Raw genomic sequence first — 27,902 nt, 5'->3', positions numbered from 1 at the left:
GTAGATAAATTGGAGAGAGTCCAAAGGAGAGTAACAAAAATAATAAAAGGTTTAGAAAACTTGACCTCCGAGGAAAGTTTTATAAAAAGTGGACATGTTTAATGTTGAGAAAAGAAAACTGAGGGGGAACAATCTTCAAATATGTTAAGGGTAGTTACAAAGAAGATTATAGTCAATTGTTCTCCCTATCTACTGAAGGTAAAACAAGTAGTAATTGGCTTAATCTGCAGCAAATGAGATTTATGTTAGATATTAGGAAAAACTTTCTACCTATAAGGATAATTAAGCACTGGAATAGGCTTCTAAAGGAGATTGTGGAACTCCCGTCATCTGAAAACAGGTTAGACAAACACCAGTCAGGGATGGTCCTGCCACAGCACAGGGGGCTAGACTAGATGACCTCGTGAGGTCTCTTCCAACCCTATATTTCTAGGATTCATTTATTCCCACATAACTGACAACCTTATTTGAAAGAACTGTAGAAGGGAGTTCAGTAGGAAGGGGATTTTAAGTAAAAGACATTTTAAAGGCATGCTGTGTTGAAATTATGAGTTAAAATATTTATTTTCAGAATAATATTTTATATTCTGAGACTGGCTTTCCAGCTGCCTTGAGCCATCACTAACTTTTAAACAATTGAACTTGAAAAATAAAACAGTCAACTGACTGATAGGCACTTTAAAATCAAGTTTCAGTTTCAGGCACCTCTCTATACGTTTCAGAATACTACTCTCAGAAAAGTGGAGAAAAGCTTTCTTATGGTGAATTTTATTTATTGCTCTTAGTTTTACCTTCATGATGATTTATGGAATAACAGTGGGTCAAAATTAATATAATCAACAATGAAGGTGCATGCTATTATTAGCCTACAAATATGTTACATATTAGGAAAACATTGCTGGTGATTAGATTACAGCACTCTCATATGCTCTTGTTTACTTTGCAAAAATACAACCCCATTTCACCTGCAATCATCATTTCCTCAAAGAACATTGTGTCAAAGGAACATGCAGCTAATTCAGATATCTTGCTTATCTAACTTCAAGTAAATTTAATTATCCAGAAAAATTAAGCACTGGTTTAGAATTATTTTTGGTGCAACTGTTTGCCATGCATTTATCATCTGTCCTTTCATGACGAAAAGGTCTGCTAAAAGATGTGGGCCAGAAATCATTTTATAAAACTCAAATGACAAAATACATGTTTTACTGTGAAGTATTTTTACTGAATTTCAACCAATGTTAGTCACCTATCGCCAAGCAAAATATTAATTCTGTGACACTATTAATAATCACTACCATTTAGGGTTTAATATTCCAAATTTTGTACATGGGAATAGCTACAAAAATATGATTGACTCCTGAGCATTAGTAAGCATACAATACAATGAATTAGGGTCAGCCAACCTTGTCAATCTTGGTCTCCAACCACACAAACCTAATTATCTTAGCGCTGTGACTGAAGACGTTTATTCACAGGTGACTCAATCTCATAATTCCCAGAAAAGACAAACCAAACCAAAAAGTTTTAAATAAAAGAAGTTAATGTACACCGAAGGAATGAAAAACATTATCTTGATATCCCATACGCCACTTTGCCTTTTATGATGGTCATGAAATATTGTCTTCCATGTTCTAATAGGATCACCATGCATTTCTGACATGAATAAAAGACAGAAAGCATTACAGACTTTCCGCTCAGACATCTAAAATACTCTACAACACAGATATTTTCAAGCTTCAATTCTTCCTTTGTCATTTAATATGCAAATGCTAAATGAAGACTGTAAATGCAGTCAGACATCCAACGTGTCTAAAGTTTTTTTTAAAAACTGCTGCTATGAAATTCCTTATAACTAGTCATTTAGGTGTGTTCTTCATTTTTTAAACGCTCTCCATATATTTAATACAGAAAACCAACTTTGAAACAATTAGGTAATGAGCATCCAATAGCTTAGATTAAAATGAAGTCAAGAACAAATGAGACACTGTCAGGCTACAAACTTCCCCTTCCTACCCTCTTAAAAAAAAAAAGATACCGACCCTCCTACCCCTAAAGGCTTCCTGAACACTAAGGCTCTGTTCCTGTACCTAGAACTCTGAGTAGAGCCGGTGCCTGCATGGTTTTCAATGCAAGATTGGTTCATATGGCATAATATCACATTCAAATTGAATAAAGAGACTGGGCAATGAAAATAATAGAACATTACAAATTAATAATTATTTTATTCAGACTTTACATAAACCCCAAAATTAATGGCAGAATTCCAATCTAGATAGCTCAGAAGAGAAAAATAAATTAGAGGGGTTAATTTAATAATAAACCTAATGTATATGCTCCGTTCATCTCACTCCACCATCATATATTACAGTGTAGCAACTGAACAGCAACCGTTGATCTTTCTAATCGTTTAAACTGATCAGCACATCCAATATTTAACTGAAGAATTAGATTATTAGTAAATAAACATACTTCAGCCCGAAGTCATTTCCAAATGCCCCTTTTTCATTAATTTAAAGTGGTTTTGTTTGGAGGGTGGAGAAGAAGGAAGCTGATGTCGTCTGATTATAGGAAAGATGCACTGTAGACAGCTAACAAACAAGTTAACGACTATTTTCCACTAATTATCACAATCCTAACAGGTGGCTGCTGACTGTAGGAGTAAGCACCAGTCAGTTTCACTTTATACATCTCTTAAGAAAATATCAGTCTGCACTCTAGATCACCTTCATATTGAGGGATTTCATTATAGGATTGGCCACAAATCCACAGAAAGCAATGGTTCTTTCCGGTGACTTTAATGCATTTTGGACCAGGCCCACAGGGATTTGGTATGCATATTTCTCCTCTAAAGGCAAACCTCAAGATCAACCTCATCACATTAAAGACTTATATTTTACTGTTTCAAAGCTCAGGGAGGAAAAAAAGCTGTATTATTAACATGTAGACTACCTACCCAAAAGAGTACTTTAATGATTTAAGCTATTAGTATTTTTAGCACCTAGAGATATGGCTGACAGCTTCATAGTATCAAGACAAGATATGGATCGTGATCTAAAGGGCTTCTAATTTTTAAAGTTCTGATGTGACAAGAAGTGACAGTAACAAACAACATAGGCTAAGGGGAGTGGTAGGAAAAGGGTTACAGTAAGATCATGTGCTTACTGTGAATAGATTTGTTTTTGTTCATACCAAAAGATCCAACAGAAAAATTGATAATCAGAGACATTTCCCTCATATTCAGGATTTAAATACAGTTTATATAATTTATTATTCTTTTGCCTAGGAAAGGCTTCAGTCACTGACTCGATGTATTGTCACACATGCATTTACATCCATATTGCGCTTTTCATACAGATGCATCAAAGAAGGTTTCATGTTAAAACAGATGCAGTTTAATGCAAAATAATCTACTACTTTGGCTAAATTATATCTAATGGGGAAAACTAATCTCAAAAGGTAGTCACTGAAAAAAGATAAAGAAAGAGCTATGTTTGAACACACTTATCTGTGTTTCAAATGCTTTTCTTCTTCAATTAGAAGCAACAAATGGATTTTCAAGGGAAACTTTAAAAGCCTACAAGTTGCTATGCCCTTCCTATGTATGAGCAGAGAGATAAAAAGCCAGGAGACAAAAATATAGCTAGCTCTGATGTTATTTAAGAAACATCTTTAGTACAATCAAATGTCAGTGATACAGAGTTAGCAACCTGCAGTACCTTTTATTTGTTTGTGGGCATTATTAGTCCATCAAGGACAAGACTGTTATAAACCGCAGCACAGCTGAAAGATGCTGTGAGATCCAAATTCTTCTGTTCAGCACCTTACCTGCCAGGAAGGCAGTGAGGTTTCCTAGCATAAGCATGGGACAATAAGTCAAGAATAATAAGTCAAGGAGCCTAGGTAACAAAATGGAGGAACTGGAACTACTGGTGCAGAAAGTGAAACCAGATATTATAGGGATAACAGAAACATGGTGGAATAGTAGTCATGACTGGATTACATGTATTGAAGGGTATGTGCTGTTTAGGAAAGACAAATAAAGGCAAAGGTGGTAGAGTAACATTGAATATCAATGATGAGGTAGACTATAAAGAAATAAGAAGTGATGGAATGGATAAGACAGAGTCTATCTGGGCAAAAATCACATTGGGAAAGAAAGCTACTAGAGCCTCCCCTGAGATAGTGCTTGGGGTGTGCTACAGACCGCCGGGATCCGATTTGGATATGGATAGAGACCTCTTTAAACTTTTTAATGAAGTAAACACTAATGGGAACACTAATGTGTGATCATGGGAGACTAACTTCCCAGATATAGACTGGAGGTCAAGTGCTAGTAATAATAATAGGGCTCAGATTTTCCTGGATGCGATAGCTGATGGATTCCTTCACCAAGTAGTTGAAGAACCAACAAGAGGGGATGCCATTTCAGATTTGGTTTTGGTGAGTAGTGAGGACCTCATAGAAGAAATAGTTGTAGGGGACAACCTTGGTTCGAGTGCTCATGAGCTAATTCAGTTCAAACTAGATGGAAGGATAAACAAAAATAGATCCGCAACTAGGGTTTTTGATTTTAAAAAGGCTAACTTTAAAGAATTAAGGAAATTAGTTAGGGAAGTGGATTGGACTGAAGAACTTGTGAATCTAAAGGCGGAGGAGGCCTGGAATTACTTCAAGTCAAAGTTGCAGAAACTATCAGAAGCCTGCATCCCAAGAAAGGGGAAAAAAATCATAGACAGGAGTTGTAGACCAAGCTGGATGAGCAAGCATTTCAGAGAGGTGATTAAGAAAAAGCAGAAAGCCTACAAGGAGTGGAAGATGGGAGGGATTAGCAAGGAAAGCTACCTTATTGAGGTCAGAACATGTAGGGATAAAGTGAGAAAGGCCAAAAGCCATGTAGAGTTGGACCTTGCAAAGGGAATTAAAACCAACAGTAAAAGGTTCTATAGCCATATAAATAAGAAGAAAACAAAGAAAGAAGAAGTGGGACCGCTAAACACTGAGGATGGAGTGGAGGTTAAGGATAATCTTGGCATGGCCCAATATCTAAACAAATACTTTGCCTCAGTCTTTAATGAGGGTAATGAGGAGCTTACGGATAATGGTAGGATGACAAATGGGAATGAGGATATGGAGGTAGATATTACCACATCTGAGGTAGAAGCCAAACTCGAACAGCTTAATGGGACTAAACCGGGGGGCCCAGATAATCTTCATCCAAGAATATTAAAGGAACTGGCACATGAAATTGCAAGCCCATTAGCAAGAATTTTTAATGAATCAGTAAACTCAGGGGTTATACCGTACGACTGGACAATTGCTAACATAGTTCCTATTTTTAAGAAAGGAAAAAAAAGTGATCCGAATAACTATAGGCCTGTTAGTTTGACATCTGTAAAGTCTTGGAAAAAATTTTGAAGGAGAAAGTCGTTAAGGACATTGAGGTCAATGGTAACTGGGACAAAATACAACATGGTTTTACAAATGGTAGATTGTGCCAAACCTTCTTTGAGAAGGTAACAGATTTTTTTAGACAAAGGAAACACAGTGGATCTAATTTACCTCGATTTCAGTAAGGCATTTGATATGGTTCTACATGGGGAATTATTAGCTAAATTGGAAAAGATGGAGATCAATATGAAAATTGAAAGGTGGATAAGGAACTGGTTAAAGGGGAGGCTACAATGGGTCGTACTGAAAGGTGAACTGTCAGGCTGGAAGGAGGTTACTAGTGGAGTTCCTCAGGGATCGGTTTTGGGACCAATCTTATTTAATCTTTTTATTACTGAGCTTGGCACAAAAAGTGGGAATGTGCTAATAAAGTTTGCGGAGGACACAAAGCTGGGAGGTATTGCTAATACAGAGAAGGACCGGGATATCATACAGGAAGATCTGGATGACCTTGTAAACTGGAGTAATAGTAATAAGATGAATTTTAATAGTGAAAAGTGCAAGGTCATGCATTTTGGGATTAATAACAAGAATTTTGGTTATAAATTAGAGACACATCAGTTAGAAGTAACAGAGGAGGAGATCACAGGATGGCTATGAGCCGCCAATGTGATATGGCCGTTAAAAAAGCTAATGCGGTCTTGGGATGCATCAGGCGAGGTATTTCCAGTAAAGATAAGGAGGTGTTAGTACCGTTATACAAGGCACTGGTGAGACCTCATCTGGAATATTGTGTGCAGTTCTGGTCTCCCATGTTTAAGAAGGATGAATTCAAACTGGAACAGGTACAGAGAAGGGCTACTCGGATCATCCGAGGAATGGAAAACCTGTCTTATGAAAGGAGACAAAGAGCTTGGCTTGTTTAGCCTAACCAAAAGAAGGCTGAGGGGAGATAAGCTTAGTACCAATGTGGACACAAGAACAAATGGATATAAACTGGACATCAGGAAGTTTAGACTTGAAATTAGACGACGGTTTCTAACCATTAAAGGAGTGAAGTTCTGGAACAGCCTTCCAAGGGAAGCAGTGGGGGCAAAAGACATATCTGGCTTCAAGACTAAGCTTGATAAGTTTATGGAGGGGATGGTATGATAGGATAGCCTAATTTTGGCAATTAATTGATCTTTGATTATTAGCAGGTAAATATGCCCAATGGTCTGTGATGGGATGTTAGATGAGTTACTACAGAGAATTCTTTCCTGGGTGCTGGCTGGTGAGTCTCGCCCACATGCTCAGGGTTTAACTGATCGCCATATTTGGGGTCGGGAAGGAATTTTCCTCCAGGTCAGATTGGCAGAGGCCCTGGAGGTTTTTCGCCTTCCTCTGCAGCGTGGGGCACGGGTCACTTGCTGGAGGATTCTCTGCACCTTGAGGTCTTTAAACCACGATTTGAGGACTTTAACAAACCCCTAACCTATGCCTGAGTTATTGCAGGAGTGGGTGGGTGAGATTCTGTGGCCTGCGTTGTGCAGGAGGTCAGACTAGATGATCATAATGGTCCCTTCTGACCTTAAAGTCTATGAGTCTATTATACTGTTTTGGTTTTCTATTTACAACAGAGGCATACCACGGAATTTTCATCCTCTTCAGCTACCATAGAAAGTGAATCAATTCAAGTCCATTTGTTCATTTATTTCCAAACTGCACTGTTTAAATTCTCACAGAGTATTTCCCAGAGCTCTGGGGCTGGGGGCTTCAGCCCTAGGGGGGCACTGGGGCTGGGGGCTTCAGCCCTAGGGGGGCACTGGGGCTGGGGGCTTCCATCCCATTTGTCTGAAAACATTGATCAGAGCTCTGCTCCGGATAGCTCCAACTGAATTGAAGCCCTGCTGTGCATGTAACAGTAAACACTGCAGGAGCATCTAATGTTTAAACAAAAAGTCATCAGAATTAAACCCCATTGATCCTGTGGAGCAGTTTCAGAATCCAGTGTAGTTGGTCTTAAATTTACAACTGTGGCTCTTGCTATTCAAATAGTTACGGTCACAGAGACTGCCTTGGGCAACTAAAGAATCCCAGCTCAGTGATCGGCGGCAGCAGTTCGGCGGCAGGTCCTTCGCTCCTAGAGGGAGTGAGGGACCTGCCGCCCCCGAATTGCCGCAGGTGCCGCCCCTCTCCCTTGGCCGCCCCAAGCACCTGCTTGTTAAGCTGGTGCCTGGAGCCAGCCCTGCATGCAAGAGATGGTTAAGAGGTGCCTTGATGATAATCTACAAGTATTTGCAAGAGAAGAGATTTCTGATAGTCGATGGGTCTTTAATCGAGCAGAAAAAGGCACAATAGTTGAAAGCCGAAGCTAGACAAATTCAGATTAGAAATAACATGTACATTTTTAACAGTGAGGGTAAATAACCACTGGAACAACCTACCTATGGACATGGTGGATTCTCCATCACTTGAAGTCTTAAAATCAAGACTGGATGTCCTTCAAAAAGCTATACTATCACTCAAACGGAGTTATGGGGTTGATGCAAAAGTTACTGGCTGAGCTTTTATGGTCTCTGTTATGCAGGACATGAGACTAGAATATTATAACAGTCCTTCTGGCTTTAAAATCTGTGACTATTAATCTTATAACAGATTCAGAGGCATTTCCTTATTGCTTATATCTACAATGTAACACTTGTTTTCTAAGAATCAAATAGTAAGGTTTCAAATTCTGTGCCTTAACACAAACTACTAAAGGACTTTTTCCAGACTCTGAGAGAGCAGACATCTTTGTTATGACTTAACCCAGCCTAATGAGATATATAAGCTTCAGTTTTTCTACATAAATAACCAGAGGCTGGCTTTTAATTAGCTGTTACTACTCCTATCAGACAGGCATATTTAGCCAAATTGGCAGCAAGAGGGTCTCAGCACTTCAAATTTGAGTCCAGTGAAATGACATCAATAAAACACTATCACTTCCTTTAGTGAATCACAAGGGAACGCTTAATGTGCATTTCTGTTGCTGCTAGAAGCCAAACACACAATACTAACTACAAAAGCTCTTTTCTTGAAACATTTGTTTCAGACCCTAGGGCTACCCTTGAAATTAAAGACATGTCTAAAAGTATCTCATTAGTAAAAATTATTCATTAAAATTCTCAATAACTTAACGGTATGAAAATATTTCTAAATATACATATGAGGAGACAGGACAAAAACACTGCAGAGTTTTAACTTCAGGATAGTACATGTACACTACATGAGGCATCTATACCGAAGACAGACCAAATCATCACAAACTTCTCCATCTCCCTCTCTGAGGTTGCTTGTCAGGCGCATTAATTTCTGTTTACTGTAAACATTTTTATTCCCCTCAGGTGGCAGCCATTATCTACCTTGGCTGTTGGCATGATGATTACGATGCACCATTAGCTAGTATAGATCCTCTGCTACTGCAGGCGAGTCACCTCAGTAAGTGTCACTGTCAGCGAGGGACCTCCTGAGAAGCCCTCCAACACTGTGCCGTATATTCATAAATTAAAGCAGCCTCTGCATGATACAACATGACGGAAAAGTGAACTGAAGATGCAACTGCTACAACAAATCAACCTACCTGAGTAGGAAATTTATTAATTTTCTCTAAAGCAGTTTAAAAAATTATCAGCCTCTGCATAATAGAAAAAAAAAGAAATTCATTCAAAAATTAAAAGATTTTTAACCCGATAAACCTTCCCAAGACTGCTTATCACTTGAAAAGACAAGGTGGGTGAGGTAATATCTTTTATTGGACCGACTTTGGTTGGAGAGAGAGAGAAGCTTTCGAGCCACGCAGAACTCTTCTTCAGGTCTGGGAAAGGTACTCCCAGCATACGGAAGGTACTTCCAGACCTGAAGAAGAGTTCTGGATGGCTTGAAAGCTTGTCTCTCTTACCAACAGAAATCGGTTCAATAAAAGATATTGGCTCACCCACCTTGTCTCTCTAATATCCTGGGACCGACATGGCTACAACTACACTGCGTATCACCTGAAGAAGCTGCCTGGTATAGCAGTATGTATTTTCAAACTACCTCCCATTCCCCAATTGCTATTAAAACAAATCTTTCCCTGAAAATCCCATTACTACCATTTCATAGAATCATACATCATAGAATATTAGGGTTGGAAGAGACCTCAGGAGGTCATCTAGTCCAACCCGCTGCTCCAAGCAGGACCAACACCAACTAAATCATCCCAGCCAGGGCTTTGTCAAGCATTTTCTTAGTATCACCACAGTTTTTAATTTGTGAGTCTAATTATAGACATGCAGGATAGTAACTCTTGGCTTTTCATTCTCTGACGAGTGAGACATTATTGCATGATGGGCATGGTTTATTTCAGAGTGCATGGTATTGTGGGTATCCATGTTTACAGTCTCAGCATATTTTATGCAAATCCTTGTTTGCAAGTAGAGTGGTAAAATCCTTGTAAAAATCAACCTAATATCAGAGTCAAACTGAATTCTTTCCTTCTGGCACTTCACAACGAGCAGTAAAGTCTCCAGACTTGCCAAATTATACTTTCAGGGATACCTGTGTAACCTCACTGCCTCAGAGGGTTTACACAGATTTAAATGACTATATCTTAGTGCACAATTCTGTCTTAAATTGCATAAAAAGGAAGAGAATCCAGCTCACTCTTTCTTAGATGTACTGGCTCCATTTTCTTGTCTTTTTATTTATGGCTAGTTTCTCTCCTACTTAGTGGCTAGTAAAGCTCCATGACATCCTCTGCTCAAAAGGGGTTCTCTTTTTGGTTTTATTTTAGTTCCAGGGAATAAATTCCTTAAAAGTGGAACTCAGGGCAGGAGCTGGACTAAAACTTTCCCAATTTCATGCTGAGTGTCTCCACTCTGTTTTTCTAAAAAGCACAAACAGATTAATACCAGAATTTGCTGTACTATATTGTTATAAGAAATAGTGGGAAAACTAAGCTAGATATACTGGCACTTCTCTTAAAGAAATTATACTTGCTGGTTGACTTCTTGTTTTAATTGAACTCTTCCAATCACTATCAATCTGGAGAATTTCTTTAATCATCGTGCTTAACTTGAACAACAACAAAAAAGCCAGAAGAGGTTAATTTGCAATTCAACACTAAACCATAAGAGCTCCAAAGCCCTACAAGTACAGCTGTTCAGGCTAAAACGGGAAACTGAAGCTATGCAGGACATCTCTAGCCAATATAATGCAAAAGCTTCCACATAAAATCATGTTGAAGACTCACTAAGATCTCAAGTGCCTTCATCAACCCTCCATGATAAATTGATTTTAAACTAGTTCAAATGAAAGTTGCTATGCATATGAGAGTCTGCATGTATATATGAATTATAGCGTGTCCCTAGACAATGTGTGCTGAAAAAGACATAATTTTGAGACTCCACAAAACAGTAGAAACATCTTGTTTGGTTTCTCTCCTACCCGAATATATGTCACAGGAATATGCACTGATATTAAAGATAAACAGTTCGGGTCAATTACAGAGTCTATATCAAGAGAATTAACTCATCCTTATGAGTTTAGGTTCAAACAGACCCATTAACTTTAAATCTTCAATTACATTCTCAGTTTAAGATGCATAGTTTTCGAAGTTCTTTATTACTTAGGCCAGTATTTAGTTCCTTGATAAACCATATTTTGATTTGTGCAGTTCTTATTTTATGTGGGAAAAATTGGATCAGTGAGCATTGTTTTGACAAGAGCAGGACTGCTCACCATCCTTAAAAGCCTCCTGTTTCCTCTGGCTTAATGAAAAACATGCAATGCAGGGACTGTGTAAGACTTACACAAGAAACAGGTGCCTCTTTGGGGGAGGCAGAGGAGGTGGTCTGCGCAAAGACAGTGATGCAAATTTAAGGCAGTATGAGGTGACAGCTTCAGACCCATAAATGACCATCTGATCCACAGAATACATTGGACTCTTAATGGAAAACGTACCTTTGAAAGAGTGATATCAATTATATTTGGGTAAGTTTTAACATAGCAAAATATATGTAATGGATGATGGTCTGACAAATAAGCACCATATACTGGAATCATCGCTATTATAATAAAGTTTGTTTTTTTACATTTTGTTAAAAAAGCTGGCATATTGAGTCACTCGGCTTCCCATTATCAGAAGGCAAGGAAAGCACTGATTTAGAACACTAAAGCACAAGGTGTATACTGGTTTGGGAACAAAATACTTTCAGTAAGCTGCTGACTCACCTTGTCCCGCAAATGATGTTCTGCAGCCTCAATATTCAAAGGATCATCAAAATTCAAGAGATCCTGGAAAAGACCCAGGGGATTTTTTTTTAAGTAAGAAAAAAATAACTATCATATTATGTAAGAGGTTGAAAATACATTTAGTGTGATGAAACATATCAGATGAGGCCAGCAAGTGCAGTAGGTTTAGTGAAATTGCTTCTTTTATACCTGCAGATCTCTGGTTTAGATCCTATGGGGGGTAAATTCAAACGAGTCTGGTGGTCACAATCCAACCCTCGATTAATTGTTGGCCAAGCGAAGCACGGCTCTACACTCAACTTGATGGCATTTTTCTGATTGTCTGGATACCACACGATTATTTTTGAACATCACCTCTGATCAAGTCAAAAATTTCCAGTAATGTTCTAGGCATCAATTGGCAGAGCCCCGTTGATTTTGGTGAAAAGTGGAAAACTAGAAAAATATGATTTAGAGGAAAATCAGCCCCACAAACTGGCTGGTGCTGCTGGCAGAGGAATCTCTCTGGCGGCCCCTGCTGCTGGTTACAGATATTAGAGGCAACAGTGTAACTTCCTGAGTGGGGAGATTGTGTCGTCTGGAGTCTGACAGACATGAAAACCTTAGAGAGTTTTAGGGGGGAAACGGGGAGAACAGAGTGGGGGGAAGCAGCAGGCACTGCAGGAATAGGGTAGTAGTGGTGGAGGTAAGGGAGGTGGTGGGAGAAGCAGAGACCCGGAGTGGTGGGGGCAGACGCAGGGACAAAGGGGGGTAGAAGCAGGGACATAGAAGGTAGAAGACAAAGCAGCTCTGAGTGCGAGGTTGGGGTGCCTATAACTGCCCATGATTCCCATCTCTGCCCCCCATGATCTGGTCCCTGCTACCCCGCCTCCACATCCCTACACATTACTCCCCACCCATCAAATTGCCACAGGCAGAAGAATCTCTGGAGCTTCCTGCTGCTCCTTACTCATCACAGACAGCAGCTTAACATGTTGCTCTCTCTCTCTCTCTTTCAATCTGGGTGTACAGTTCAGCTTAGAGAGGCAACAAAGGGTGTGACCTTCTAATGTTGGGCCACATCACATAGCCTCAATAGTATTTCCTCCAAATTTTGTTCTGTGAATCCAGGAAAACTGGTGTTCTGAACTCAAAAAAATGAGAAACATGGGGGTGCTGAGGGTGAATATACACAAACTGTATGAAAGGGTTATATACCGTCATTTTAAACATTCTAAATTTTACTTCTAAACATCCATCTCTCAGCAATTCCTCCCTCAGAAAAAGCAGCTGTCTCCTTTTAGCTGACAACACTGCAAGTGCATTCTACAGCTTACTGGCACGGCTTGCACAGTGTCTGTAATATGTATCACCTGCTCTGCTATTTGTGCCGTATTTGCAGAAAGACTGAACTTCAACACATTGCTTAAGGAAACCAAGAAGCTGACAAGAGTGTGTGCTAATCAAGTCATCATGGAAAATAATGAATAATCACTATGGAAACAAAACCAAGTTTCTCTGGTCCAGGTTCGGGTCAGTTTTCCTAGTAGTTTGTGATAACAGTGACTCTTTTATAACAGCTATCATGTTATAAGTGTGAAAGGCTCCCATCACTGCCACTATCTGGGATTTGCTTCCATGGCAATGAATCTCTATGGTCATTGATTTTTTTTTTTCAGCAAATTTACAAGTTTCAATTTCCTTTCCAAACCAAAAGCTGAGCAAGACTCTCAATCATTCACTTACCTTCCTTTCTTCTAGAAACAAGCCCACACCAGCTTTTGAAAACTTAATTATTTACAAAAAGACTTTGAGCATATGCACAGGGGAAATCCAAGATGCAGGCTGTGAAGCTGAGAGTCTTCTAGGACATTACAAATCTCTGTAGTCTGTCATGCACAATCATCACTCTTTTCAGACGATCACACTGTATATAAGTTTTATGTGTATTTCTATTGCAGGATGGCACTCTTTGTTTCTCTAAAACAGACTCACCCTATTTTAGTTATTTAGAATACAGCACAAACATAATTACTCTGAATTGAAAAGGCACGTGCTCTCCCATCTTTTTATAAATTAATTTACTAAAGACCCTAAACCAGGAAAATTAAGCCTCATTGGCCCATGAAAGCTCTGTTTCCCAGGGCCCTGCAGCCATAATTTGTCTATTCAACACATTTTAGAAAAATATTCTTGGTGGTAGCAGTGATGGTTCAGCTACCCAGTTCCTCCTTCAGGAAATGAGGGACAGAATCCTTCTGTCTGAGCTGGAGCTTGAGGAAATAGGGCTGGGCAGACATAGCCAGCAACTCTGCTCCCTGTCCCAGGTGCTTCACTGTGCACTGGAGTAGCTCTTTGGAGAAGCTAGGGTGACCCTTACTTGCAGTTGAAGGGCGTAATGGCAATGAGCGCTCTGGTGGCCAGCTTGACCATGATCCCTCTGCTCTCCTCCCTTGACTTTCCCACTTCCACCAGGCAGCAGCAAGGGTTATCCATGACAGTCACACTCCATACCCATGCCTCAGAGGGGAGGAGGGCTACCTCGACTTGCCTCTAATCTATCGGTGGGGGCAGTTCCTTGGCTTCTGTTGTATATCTGAGGTGAGGGTTGCTGGCTCCAGTCCTGCCTGTTCCTGACATTAACCCAGGGTTTTACATGTTCCCTCCACTTCTCGCAGCTGCCTCTTGTAAATAAGAGACTTGGGCTTCCTGCTCCTGCCAACTCCTTTCATGTCATGTGGGATTCCACGGGGCAATCTCATGTTTTAATTCAGTGTCAGGCCCTGTTCTCATTCTGGAGGTGAGAGCTCCTGGGAGCGCCTTCTGTATGCCCTTCTGTATGATAATCCCCATGGCTAGCTAATATACGGGGCTAATTAAACACCACTAAAGACAGGAGGAACACAAAAATTAACTATAAGACACACTAGATCAGGTCTATACCAAGTAACTTCAAAAACCACCTGGCAAGGAAAACAAAATTTAGCTTTATCCATTGCATCATCTTACTTACTGTAAATAGAGAGTTCAATCCCCAAACAACATCCTGAAAAGGAAAAACAACAGAATCAGTCATGTGCATTTGAAGTATTTTGTACATTTTAACATCCTTTACATTTCTATTAACCCAGCAAAATGATGGAAAGTCTTAAATCTAGGAAAGGAGGAGAGTATTGGGTGGCTTTTCTTTATATCCAAAATGTTTAAAACTATCCCAATATTTATTTCAATATATAACATGCAAAAAAGCACTTATCCAGGGCTTTAAGCACCTTTGACACATTTAAAAGCCATCATCAAGTACAAGTAGAGCATGGTGAATAATTTTTCTGTGAACATAAACACATCCATTTTAAAATTTTGTATAAATATTCACTCTCTGCAGCCACACTCACACCCCTTCTGTGTTCAAGGAAAAGAAACAATGCCGAGTGACTGACCACACCAATAAAAACTGAGCATCACAGCTCAGAATTCAAATAGGAGGTATCAGATACTTGCGGTGAACTGTACATGATCAATCCATAACATACAAAAATGTGACAAAATATTTGTCAAATAGACATGAAATATCAAATTTGAGAAAACTGATCTGTATGTGAATATTCTGAAAGTAGGAGAAGAGGCTACATTTATCAAATTAATTATTCATTGCAAATTATTTGCTCACCTCTACCTCCAAGTTTTCTTTAACTGAATAGGGACAGTCAATGTGCAATTATAGATTCACAGTAAGAAATCAGTGAACTAGATGGAAGTGTTGCCCCTTGAGACTCCCTCATTTGATGTAACATTTTCCTTAACTCCAGCTCCATTAGTGTCTGGCCTACAGGTGTGTGTCCTGAGTTACAAATTTCACAGGCTGACAAACAACGAGCAAGAGTAAGTGATAAGACATTACTACAATTAACTGAATTGTAAAACAGAGCTCCTAGAAAGCCTTCTCTCGGAGTAGGTCTTCAATTTTAAAAACGGTGGGTTTTATACAGCAAGATATCTTGCATATATTAGGCATCCCACTGAAAACTCCTATTGGAGATGAGGCACTGTAGTTTTTACCATGAGATAGACAAAGTCACCACTATACCCGCTAGCCTGTGACTGACCTCACCTAGTTTACCTCACAGTAAAACTACAGTGCTGTGACTCCACTAGGAGTTTACACCTAGAGAGCTAAGGTGAGTTTAGTTGTCCTAATCTCAACGCACACCTTTTTTGGCCATGCAGACAAACCCTTAGAGAAATAGACCTTCTCACTATGGCATAGAAAACAAAATGCATTTTATGCTCATTTAACATCTTGCAATATTGCTTATAAAAAAGGTTAAATAAATGGATGCATTTTAGCTTGTTTACTACGCTGGTCTCTCAGAACGGTGTCAAAATGATGAGCTGTTGTAATACATAACAATACCTTAACACTCTATCAATAGTACCGATTACAAAGGCTGGCAGAGGACATGGTGTCAGCATTATCTGATCAATAGTAGTTTTTTTTTTTTTTTTTTTTTTTTTTTACTACCCCATTTTCCCTGGCCCTGTTTATGTATTTTATACAAAAACACCCTCTGTTCATCTATTTTTAATCATGCAGATCAGCAAAGTAACATTAGGGAATAATATTTTAGCTTGTTCAGCACTTTCTTCTAATGGAGTTTCTAAAGTCATCAGGGCTAGTAAACACTGCAAACCTCTTGAAGTCACTAAGGTATTCCACACAGACGGAACATTATTGTTTAAAGTTATAGTAAAAGAGTAGGAATTTTCAGATGCACAAATAGCCTAGAATTCTTAAGAATGTGGTGGTGAGCAGTCATCCACACCAGAAATGATCTAATTATCATGCTATCATTCATTTTCAGGGCCAGAAAACAAAAGTGTTTGGGAAGAGGGAGAAAAGACAGTTACCCTTTCCATAACCGGTGTTCCTCGAGATGTGTTGCTCATGTCTATTCCACATTAGGTGTGTGTGCTCGCCACATGCACTGGTGCTGGAAGTTTTTCCCTCAGCAGTATCCGTAGGGGACCAGCTCTGGTGCCCTCTGGAGTGGCGCCCGTATGGCGCGGTATAAGGGGCGCTGCCAGTTCCCCCTGTGCTCAGTTCCTTCTTGACGGAAACTCCGACAGTGGGGAAGGAGGGCGGGAATGGCCATGAGCAACACATCTCGAAGAGCACCAGTTACAGAAAAGGTAACTGTCTTGTCTTCTTCGGGTGCTTGCTCATGTCCATTCCATATTAGGTGACTCCCAGCAGTTCCAGTGTAGGCAGGTAGGAGTTCACAGCTGCACCGATTGTAATACAGCTCTGCCGAACCCAGCGTCGTTTCTAGCCTGCTGAGTGATGGCATAATGAGACGTGAGTGGGTGGACTGAGGACCACGTCACGGCTCTACAGATGTCCTGGATCGGGATGTATGCCAGGAAAGCTGCCAAAGATGCCTGCGCTCTAGTTGAATGGGCCCTGACAATCGGCGGCGGCAGGACCTTTGCTAACTTGTAAGAGCTCTTTCTGCAAGAGGTGATCCAGTTGGAAATCCTCTGCAAACAAAATGGAAGGCCCTTCCTCCTATCCGCTGTAGCGATGAAGAGCTGGATCGATTTACGGAAAGGCTTGGTACGCTCCAAGTAAAAAGCAAAGGCCCTCCGGACATCCAGCATGTACACACGTCTCTCCACAGCAGTCTTGTGCGGCTTGGGACAGAACACTGGCAGGAATACATCCTGTCTCATGTGGAAGGAAGATACCACCTTCGGCAGGAAGGCTGGGTGGGGCCGCAGCTGGACCTTGTCCTTATAAAACACTGTGGAAGGCGGTTCCAAGATCAAGGCCTTAATTGCTGAGACTTGTCTCGCCAACATCACCGCCACCAGGAAAGCGACCTTCCAGGACAAATAGGAATGGGAGCAGGAACCCAGTGGCTCAAAAGGTGGGCTGGTGAGCCTGGAGAGGACCAGGTAAGGTCCCACTGCGGGACAGGGGCTCGTACCTGCGGGTAAAGCCCCTCGAGGCCCCTCAGGAACCTGACAGTCATGTCATTAGAAAAGACCGTCTGACCTTGGATTGGCTGCTGGAATGCGAAGATGGCCGCAAGGTGCACTTTGATGGAAGAATGCGCCAGACCCCGGTTCCTGAGCTGCAGTAAGTAATCCAAGATGACTGCACTGAAGAACGCGAGGGAGAAATGCCATGCTCCCACGCCCAGTGGGAAAACCTCATCCACTTAGTCAGGTATGTTAGTCTCGTGGATGGCTTCCTACTTCCCAGGAGGACCTGCTGGGACCTCCTCCGAGCAGGTACGCTCCTCCGGGTTCAACCACGGAACATCCACACCAAGAGATGTGGAGACTCGAGGTTGGGGTATAGGAGCTGACTGTGATCCTGTGACAGCAGGTCTGGATGGTAGGGAAGGGGCCAGGGTGGGGCCACTGCCATGTTTATGAGCGTGCCGAACCAGTGCTGGGGCAATCACGATAACCTGTGCCTTGTCCCTCTTATCTTTACTAGGACCCAACTGACCAGAGGGATTGGAGGGAACGCGTACACCAGACCCTCGGCCCACGACAGGAGGAAGGCATTGGAGAGGGAGCAAAACCGATGGCACTTTCTGGTTTGTCTGGTGGCAAACAGATCTACTTAGGGAGTTCCCCACCTCTGGAAGATCATGCGGGACACCTCTGGGTGGAGCAACCACTCATGGTGAGAGGAGAAGTCCCTGCTGAGGTGATCTGCTAGGGCATTCCTGATGCCGGGGAGGTTACCAGATTCCAGATGGATGCCGTGGCCGATGCAGAAGTCCCAGAGATGGAGAGCCTCTTGGCGGAAAGCCTCTTGGCAGAGAGCCGACAAGCGTGCTCCTCCTTGCCTGTTGATGTAGAACATCGAGGCCGTATTGTCCATCAGGACTCTCACCACTTTGCCTGACAGGTACGGCAGGAAGACCCCACAGGCCAGCCAGACCGCTCTGAGCTCCTTGACATTTATGTGTAACGTTGTCTCCTCCAGGGTTCGAGGTGTGCCCCCCAACCGAGGTCCGAAGCGTCCAACACTAGCTCAACAGATGGAGCGGGACTGTTGAATGGGACTCCTTCCAGGACCTTCTTGTGATCGATCGGTCCACCACCGCAGCGGGGTGAGAACTGCCGGAGGAATGGTTATGATCTTTTCCAGGTGGTCCCTGGATTGGGAATAGGTTGATGCCAGCCATTGCTGTAGGGGCTGCATGCGGAGTCTGGCACGGCGGACCACGTATGTGCAAGCTGCCTTGTGGCCTAGCAGGCGCAGGCACACCTGGGCTGTTGTCAGGGGAAACGCGGACACTTCCACGATGAGGTCCATCAGGGCCTGAAACCTGTCTAACGGCAGGAACGTTCTCGCCCGGGTCGAGTCGAGCACGCCCCCGATGAATTCTATCCTTTGAACTGGAACTAACGTGGACTTTTTGTGGTTGACCAGTAGTCTCAAGGAGCGGCACGTGGCTTGTAGTACAGTGATGTCGTGTTGGACCTGAGCCTTGAAGTTGCCTTTGACCAGCCAGTCGTCGAGGTACAGGTAAATCTGGATACCCCAACGCCTGAGATAGGCCGTGACTACCGCCATGCACTTAGTAAACATTTAGTGCTGTAGCCAGGCCAATCAGAAGGACCACAAACTGGTAGTGGGCCAAACCAACTGTAAAACAGAGAAAGCGTCTGTGTCCTGGGAAGATCGCTACGTGAAAGTATGTTGACTGAACTTCAACACATTGTTTAAGGAAATCAAGAAGCTGACAAGGGACAGTGTGTTAATCAAGTCGTCATGGAAAATAATGAATAATCACTATGGAAACAAAACCAAGTTTCTCCGGCCAAGGTTCGGGTCAGTTTTCCTAGTAGTTTCTGATAACTGTGAATCTTTTATAACAGCTATCGTTTTATAAGTGTGAAAGGTTCCCATCACTGCCACTATTTGGGATTTGCTTCCATGGCAATGAATCTCTATGGTCATCAGGAGGTCATCTAGTCCAACCCCCTGCTCAAAGCAGGACCAACCCCAACTAAATCATCCCAGCCAGGGCTTTGTTATGGTTTCCTCTACAGTGCAAATGCATTGAAGAGGAAAAGGCTCCCTGTGCCCAGTTCATCATTCTACCACACTGGCACAGAGCCAACCAAAAATTTAGCCCTGTGTAAAATAGTCATACTGTACACGTATGTTTGTATACATCAATATATGGGATTTTGAATGCCAATACTACATACAGATAGGCTACTTATGCAGAAAACAATGAAACATGTCAAACAATTATAGTCAGTAGACTGCTGGGAGACCCAAACGAGTTAGGGACCCATTGGAAATTCGTGAATTTGTGAATAAATAGAAGAACTAAAAATAGAAGGAATACGCAAAGTGCATTTTTAAATCATGAATTACTACACCTGCATAAAAAAGTATAGCAATATTTGTGGGAAGAAACTAGCAGTCTGCGTATTAACAACAACCCGTATAGTATGTGACTGCAGCCGGTGGCTGTAGAACTTGATGCAGAATTGGGATAGGCAGAATTGAAGCCTTTTTTTGGGAGGGGGGTCTGGGAGAGAGGGGACCTTAGGTTTTCTTGCTCTTTTGGTTGTGACAAAACATTCCAAATGGGAACCAGAGGCAAACCAGTGCAGTGGCATCTGCAGGATACCAATTCTAAGAAAAATAGCGACAATTTAAATTTCAGCATATCGTTAACTATTCCACTGCTGATAATTTATCTTAAGGTGTTCCAAAATTTCTCCTCTGCTGTATTGAGGTTCTTTAGCATTCAGGACCCTAGATACAGTATTTAGGTCAAGCTGGCTCCAGAGAACACAGGATTTTGCCTATTAAATATGCAGATTTGCAAGGTTGTACGTTGTCAGAGCACATCACAAATCCCATCTATTTAACTGGGCTTTGGGGGCTAGGGAAGATGCAAGATGATTGGTATTATTAGCGTGTGGGCTATTTTATGCAGCAAATGTTTACAAAATTTGTTTATTTTTTTCATTTTGATTTATTATTTTTTATATTTGTATGGATTGTGTTTTATAACTGACAAATATACCTACGTAGTTAAATAAAACTTTGTTTGCATATAAATCAAAATTAAGAAAGTAAAACAAACAACATAAGATGAGCCCCTGCAGAGTGCTGTGCCTCGGGGGGGGGGGGGGGGGTCAATGGTGCAGTCCCTGGTATGCTGACCAAGAACGTGACCATCACTTACTGCTGCAATTGTTTGGGCCAAAGCATGGTGAATCCAACATAAGGCACATCAGAAGATCAACATGTCAGTACAAAGGTTGATTGATGAAGATCTCTCTCTCTCTTTGCCCTGTCACATTGTTTCATACTTGTGTTGGGTCTAAAAATCATTACTTTGAAAAAACCAAAAACGCCCTACAGATTTATTTATGCCACCCCAAATAAGGAAAAAATTGCAACTCCAAAATGCCTCCCTTTCAAATTTAGCAATAGTGACTTAAAATACAAAGTGTTGCTTGTGAAATAGTTTCTCCTGAGATTAAAGAATTTTAAAGCATCTCATTTGTTAGGAAGACCTACTTCTGTTCTAGTCGCCAACCTTAGCAAGTAGGTAACTCACACCCATTTCACAATCTGCTATCAAACCTACACCAAAATTATGCCTTTGAAACATTGCCTTTGACTTGTATAACTATGTTTTCAGATGTCTGAAAGATTAAATACATAGTGTTTTTCAGAGTGTAAAAATGTAAATTACCAAGTACGATTTTCCTTTTATACGCAAGATGTATTTAACAATTTATTTAATTAAAAAAGTCAGACAAAAGCAGCTAAAGAACTACACCATGGAAACTCCCTAAAGAAAACTATTAAGGAGTACTTCTTATCTAATAGACTCTAGTTAATTATACTGAAGACAGAGACCTTTGCATCTTGTTGCTAACATATGTTTGACAAGACATTTGGTAAAATATCTATCACTTGGAATCAAGAAAAGGAAATACAGTCATATTCACACACAGAGACTTCTCCTGTTACTTTTTTTTTTTTTTAAAACTAGAGTAGTGAACAACAGTAAAAATCTATTTGCGCATGCACAGTAGACATTTATTAGTGCTTGACACTGCAACCTTAATATTTATTTAAAATAGTATTTTTATTACTTACTAACCTAAAGAAAGCAATTTACTTAAGGTGTGCATCATTTTCTTTATATTTATCTAGATTACAGAGTATTTAAAATATTAGTATAAAATACTTTATTTAGCATGAAAGAAGGAAGAAAGACTGGGAATCAATTCTTCCTATGCTCATTTACTTTCTTCCCTCCAAAGCAGTTGTCACCAACCGGTAGATCGCGATCGACTGATAGATCACGGAGCCTCTGCCAATCGGTCACAGTCTCCGGCCACTAAAAGTCCAGTGGCGCAGCAGGGTTAAGGAAGGCTCCCTGCCTGCCCTGGCCCCACACCACTCCCGGAAGCGGCCGGCATGGCCCTGCGTTGGGGGGAGAGGGGGGTGTCTCCATGCGCTGCTCCTACCCATAGGCACTGCCCCCGCAGCTCCCATTGGCTGGGAATGGGAAACTGCGGCCAATGGGAGCTGCGGAGGCAGTGCCTACAGGGAGGGGCAGTGCATGGAGCCATGTGCCCCCCTCCAGGGGCTGCAGGGACGTGCTGGTATCTTCCGGGAGTGGCGCGGGGCCGGGGCAGGCAGGAAGCCTGCCTTAGACCTGCTGCACTGTCCATCGGGAGCCACCCGAGGTAAGTGCTGGCAGGAGCCCGCCCCCCAACCTCCTGCCCTAGCCCTGAGCCCCCTCTCAGAGCCAGCACCCTGTACCTCTTCCTGCACCAGCACTGAGCCCCTGCCTGGAGCCAGCACCCCAACCCCCCTCCCACACCACTACCCCCTTCCCCATCCCTGAGCCCCCTCCTGCATCCAAACTCCCTCCCAGATCTTACACCCCTCACCCCCCTCTTGCACCCCAACCCCTTGTCCCAGGCTCAGCCCAGAGCCCCCTCGCACACTCCAAACCCCTCGACCCCAGCCCAGAACCCGCACCCCAACCCCCTGCTCCAGCCTGGTGAAAGTGAGTAAGGGTCAGGGAGAGCGAGTGATGGAGGGAGGGGGTGATGGAGTGAGCGGGGCAGGGTAGTTCCTGGGTTGCACTTAAATTCAAAAAGTGATCTTGTGCTTAACAAGGTTGGAGACCACTGCTCCAAAGCAATATTTGAATGTTTCCGAAGAATTTCAGAAGCAGTAAACAAGGTCTGTTTCAGTTTCGGAGAGACAGTCAGCCATGCACGTCACAAGCTCCAAATCTGTAACAGCGTGCATACAAAATAACATACTTTCTTCTTACTGGAGCCCTTGATATTTGTCCCCACAGTTACATTACAGCATAGCAGACTTTTATAAACCACCGCTCCCACCGGATTTCTGAACTAGCTTCAGAATGAACAACACTACAATGATAATGAAAACTAAATGCAATGGTCCCCATGAGACTAGTCAACAGGAATATACTCCCACTAAAGAATTCTGTATTCAGAAAGTATTACCAGAGAGTTTTGGAAAAGAAGGAATGGCTTCATTAAATTCTTCTAGTGTAGTTTGCCATCTTCATGAAATGTCTTTTACATGTCTGGGAGCAATAATTACTGCCATTCAAAAAAAGAGAATCTGCAAGAAGCAGTTAAAAGAAACAGGGTATGTTTTTGCACATTTCTTATGAAGCAGGGATTATTAAAGGTCATATTTATTAAAAACAAAAACAAAAAACCCCCACAAAAACAAAAACTAAGTGTTCTGTCACTAATTTTCCAGAGACACAAGATGGGTGCACTCTGTCTCTCTCATATCCTGGGACCAACACCACTATAAGCTAATTTTCCCATAACGTTTAAAAAATGAAAAAAGAACAGGAGTACTTGTGGCACCTTAGAGACTAAAATTTATTTGAGCATAAGCTTTCGTGGGCTACAGCCCACTTCTTCGGATGCATAGAATGGAACATATATTGAGGAGATATATATACACCAACAGAGAGCATGAAAAGATGGGAGTTGTCTTACCAATTCTAAGAGGCCAATTAAGTAAGAGAAAAAAACTTTTCAAGTGATAATCAAGATAGCCCAGTACAGACAGTTTGATAAGAAGTGTGAGAACCCTTACAAGGGGAGATAGATTCAATGTGTTGGTAAGACAACTCCCACCTTTTCATGCTCTCTGTATGTGTATATATATCTCCTCAATATATGTTCCATTCTGTGCATCTGAAGAAGTGGGCTGTAGCCCACGAAAGCTTATGCTCAAATAAATTTTTTAGTCTCTAAGGTGCCACAAGTACTCCTGTTCTTTTTGCGGATACAGACTAACACGGCTGCTACTCTAAAAAATGAAAGTCACTCCCTCAAAAAGTCTGTAATGCAGTTACGCTATAGAAATCAAAACAGTGCACTTAAACCCACAGTCTTGAGACTAGATAAAGGAGAAATATCAGACTCAAAGTGAAAGTATATTTTATGACAACAGTAGTATAAAGAAAAAAAATAGGTCCTCAGTTGATGTGAATCGCACCTGGTGAATGTGGTGGCATGGGCTGGTTTCTCTTTGGCCAGAAGACATTTGATTTTCTACAGTATGTCTTCCTGATAAGGAGTAGCTCAAGAGTATTCTCAGACATGCAGGGACAAATGTGGTGAGCTTTTTGAAAGCCTAATTTTATAGCCCATCAAACACTGCTCAGGAGCTAGGTGCCTGAGGTGACCAAGGGCCATTTGGCTATAAACAGCTCTTGGTCTCACAGTAATTAAGTTAGCTCTATTGGCTCATCTCAACAATAAAATAGAAGTTGAGAGTATTGGTCTGACTAGTTATGTAAGGTGTTCAAATCTCTACACCGAAGGACTGTCCAATCCCAACTATACAAAAGTTTTGCTGCTCTCGTGCTCTGCTGCAAACACAGAATCATCCTCTGCTGTACTCTAGGATACAATAGAGCAAAATATAATCCTGACAAATATATAAAAATGAAACCATGAAACTGTACTGCATTTATCTTTACTAAAAATAGTCCAGACCACAGCCTGGCTTTTTAAAAGCATTGTTTACTGGTAGAGTTGGCACAGGTTTTTCTTTAGTCTACTTTAAATGAGATTTGTTATGTCTAATTGTTCATCTCTGGAACCAATTTATGAAATGTAGCCATGTCTAGTAAATGGAACAGAAAGGTTATCTTAAATAAGAATCTAATGTAAATATAATCAAGGCTATATTGGTATAGAAGACAATGGGTAAAATCTGATTTAAAAACAATTGCAGGGATCTGATAGATGTCATTCTACTAGTACCATCAATAAGGGCTCAAAATAGTAAACATTTTGTTAAAATAGTTGAGGCAACTCAATTCATGTTTATAAATGTATCCAATGCAAACTAAAATATTTTTATTAAAATTAGTGATGCAAAATGTTGCACAGAATTACACCAGGCAGTATATATTATAGATGACAGGATACTGAGGTATAAAAGCCATTGTTTTATAGATAAATAGAAGTATTTGAAGTCTACTCAGGTTACAAAGGTTGGTGCATATTCGTACCCATTGATGATATGACAAACTAATTAGTGAGCTTACTCTGATCAAGGGGTCTTGAGCAGTGTAAGACCACATTTCTGGGGTGCAAGGCTGGGGATGGGGGAATTTGAGGGCGTCTCCCTATATACAGTTCTTGAGTGGCTGAGAGAGCCATCGTGGACATTGCTGGGTGTGCCTCTGCATGCTGATGGCTGAGAGAACAGAGCCTGAAGTAGCTTGTTGTTCACTAGCATATCAGTGTAGGAGACAGCCTGGGCGGGAGAGTTAAAGGGGTCACAGTGGTTCCACAGTCCAGACTGCAGCCTGGGGGTGTCACACACACCAGAAAAGATAATATGTTTAACTACTCTGTTATCCTGCCTCAAGCTGTTGCTTTCACAAAATGATAAATTACAGATCATTTCAAGCATTAATTTTATACTTAAGATTTACACTTCTCTTCTAAACATTAAGGCTACCTATTTCTATATATTTTAAAAATATTAACATTACTGTCATGGAATCATGAAACCCATTCTAATAGCTATAGAGTTTAACTACTATATTTGGACATACAAAACCAGCTTTCTGATATGCCTGGCAGTGTAAGAATCTTCCTCACTGCTGCACACACTAAACTTACTGACCTGCGTTTTATTTGCTCTACCTGCATGTACCAGGAATGCACTCAACCCAATAAAATTGGGGAATTACTGGTGGCACGGGTGCCAACAGGCCCCATGTGATGACACACAATACCTCCCCCTCTGCCCCCTCTCCCTCCCATACACACACAAGAAAGAGATGCAATGACCTCTCCCTGAGGGAAAGGAGAGTAAGGAGGAGAACCAGCTAAGAAAAAAAAATCCTTGAAGAAGGGGGCAGAATATCGTTCCCCTCTCCATCCCACTTACCAGCAATTTTAATCTCTCAAACAACATGTCAGGAACTATTAACATGTGGCTATTATTCAGCCCTGCCCTCTCAAGGCAATCGTCAAAGTTGTCAATCGCAAGCAATGACATCAGACCCAGTTCACTGAACTCCCCTTCTTTTGAAGCCTGAACTTTCGGGCCAGCTATCGGAGTAACTGAAAACAACCTCCGCATACAGAGAAGGAAGAATTATCAGATGTGCTAAGCAATAGAAAATTTGCAAGTAAATTAAAAAACTAGGCTCTCATTATTGCAAATCTCATAATCCTTACATGTGAGGTATGACTCAGCAGTAAATTCATTACTTGCTATTGATAGCTCTGAAGACTCCCACACGCTGGCTGGGCAGATCACCCTCAGCATACACACTGACTTTCTTTCTTTGGAAGTAACAAAGATTCTACAGCGATATATAGGCAGGGCTTGTAGCACCACCTATTATTAAGGTTACCCTGCACTTCCCATTGCAATACACTGTTTTCAGTTGCTTATATCTTTGCCAAACTGAACTTTTGGGTTGAAATGTTCCATGTTGGTGTCTGTCTCTGTATTTTTTTTTTTTAATCCATACAATTTTAGCCAAAAATGCTTCAACTGTTTCCAAGAATGAGATTTAGGGGAAAATATCTTGTTTTGTCCATGTTAAAAAAAAATAAATCATGAGACATTTTCTTTGAAATGGTCCAGTGACCCCGTGCTTTGGAGCAGGGCCTTGAAATTCGGCAGGGAGTGGCCTCTGTATTAGGGAAGTGCCCTTTGTCATTCCTGTGAAAATCCACCCAAATTTGGCTAAATTTAAGCTTTTGGGGAAAAAAAAAATCACAATTCACACATGCTCAGTAGACTTCGATTTTTAACAGCAAAAAATCCCTGATGATTCCTTCCTCACCTACAAGTCCACTCAGTCCTACTTCTTGTTCAGCCAATTGCTCAGACAAACAAGTTTGCTTATATTTGCAGGAGATGCTGCTGTCCGCTTCTTGTTTACAATGTTACCTGAAAGTGAGAACAGGCGTTCGCATGGCACTGTTGTAGCTAGCGTTGCAAGATATTTATGTACCAGATGTACTAAAGATTCATATGTCCCTTCATGCTTCAACCACCATTCCAGAGGACATGCTTCCTCTTTTGTTTCTTTTGTTTACAATTTTTACAGTGAAAATATTTGCAATTTTTTTGTTAATCGTGTGAGTTAACTGAGATTAATCGACACCCCTATACCACATGATTGAATTTGTTTTCTCAGCTTGCTTTTTTAAATACCTGGGAAACACACACAAAAATATATGTGAAAAGAATGGTAAGGTTGCAAAATCAAGCAACCAAAAGTTGGGAAGTGTCAGAATTAAGGTTGCCTGTGCAACCTTAATTCACCCCCCCGCCTTGTGTGTCTGCATTATTAAACAGTCTTTAATTACACAATCATGTATTATTTTTACCCACAGGACCCCTGCCTCATTCAGTGCACAATATGGACAGTACTCAATTAATGAGCAGTTATTCAATATTTTGTTTTATCCTAATTGTTCAATGTGTGCCCCTAGGCCTTATTTACTTCATGCTTTTCAAACCCTGCTCTGAAGATAGTATTAATTGCCTCATGGGCTTTTCTATGGCACTCACCACTTTACAAACATTAATTAATCTATTTTCACAAGACTCCTGTGAACTGAGGTGGTTTTATCCCCATTTTACAGATTGGGATCTAAGGCACAGAAAGACTAACTTCAAAAGTATCCGCTCATTTTGGCTGCCCAATTTGAGATGCCTAAAA

At 41.2% G+C, this 27,902-nt stretch overlaps 1 protein-coding gene across 1 annotated transcript in view; it reads right to left on the bottom strand.

Annotated features, from left to right (window-relative positions):
• Nucleotides 1–27,902, bottom strand: part of UBE2F (ubiquitin conjugating enzyme E2 F (putative)) — a 141,725-nt gene that overhangs the window by 22,084 nt on the left and 91,739 nt on the right. The window contains exons 8-9 of the mRNA XM_065412933.1: nt 14,636–14,668; nt 11,623–11,685 (exon numbers count right to left, since the gene is read on the bottom strand). Coding sequence (XP_065269005.1) covers nt 11,623–11,685; nt 14,636–14,668 — 96 coding nt within the window. The remainder of the gene's footprint in view (nt 1–11,622; nt 11,686–14,635; nt 14,669–27,902) is intronic.

This window comes from Emys orbicularis, chromosome 11 (genome assembly GCF_028017835.1).
Source record: "Emys orbicularis isolate rEmyOrb1 chromosome 11, rEmyOrb1.hap1, whole genome shotgun sequence".
Lineage (NCBI taxonomy): Eukaryota > Metazoa > Chordata > Testudines > Emydidae > Emys > Emys orbicularis.
Note: the sequence above shows the minus strand (reverse complement) of the source record. Positions and strands in the feature narration are given on the sequence as shown.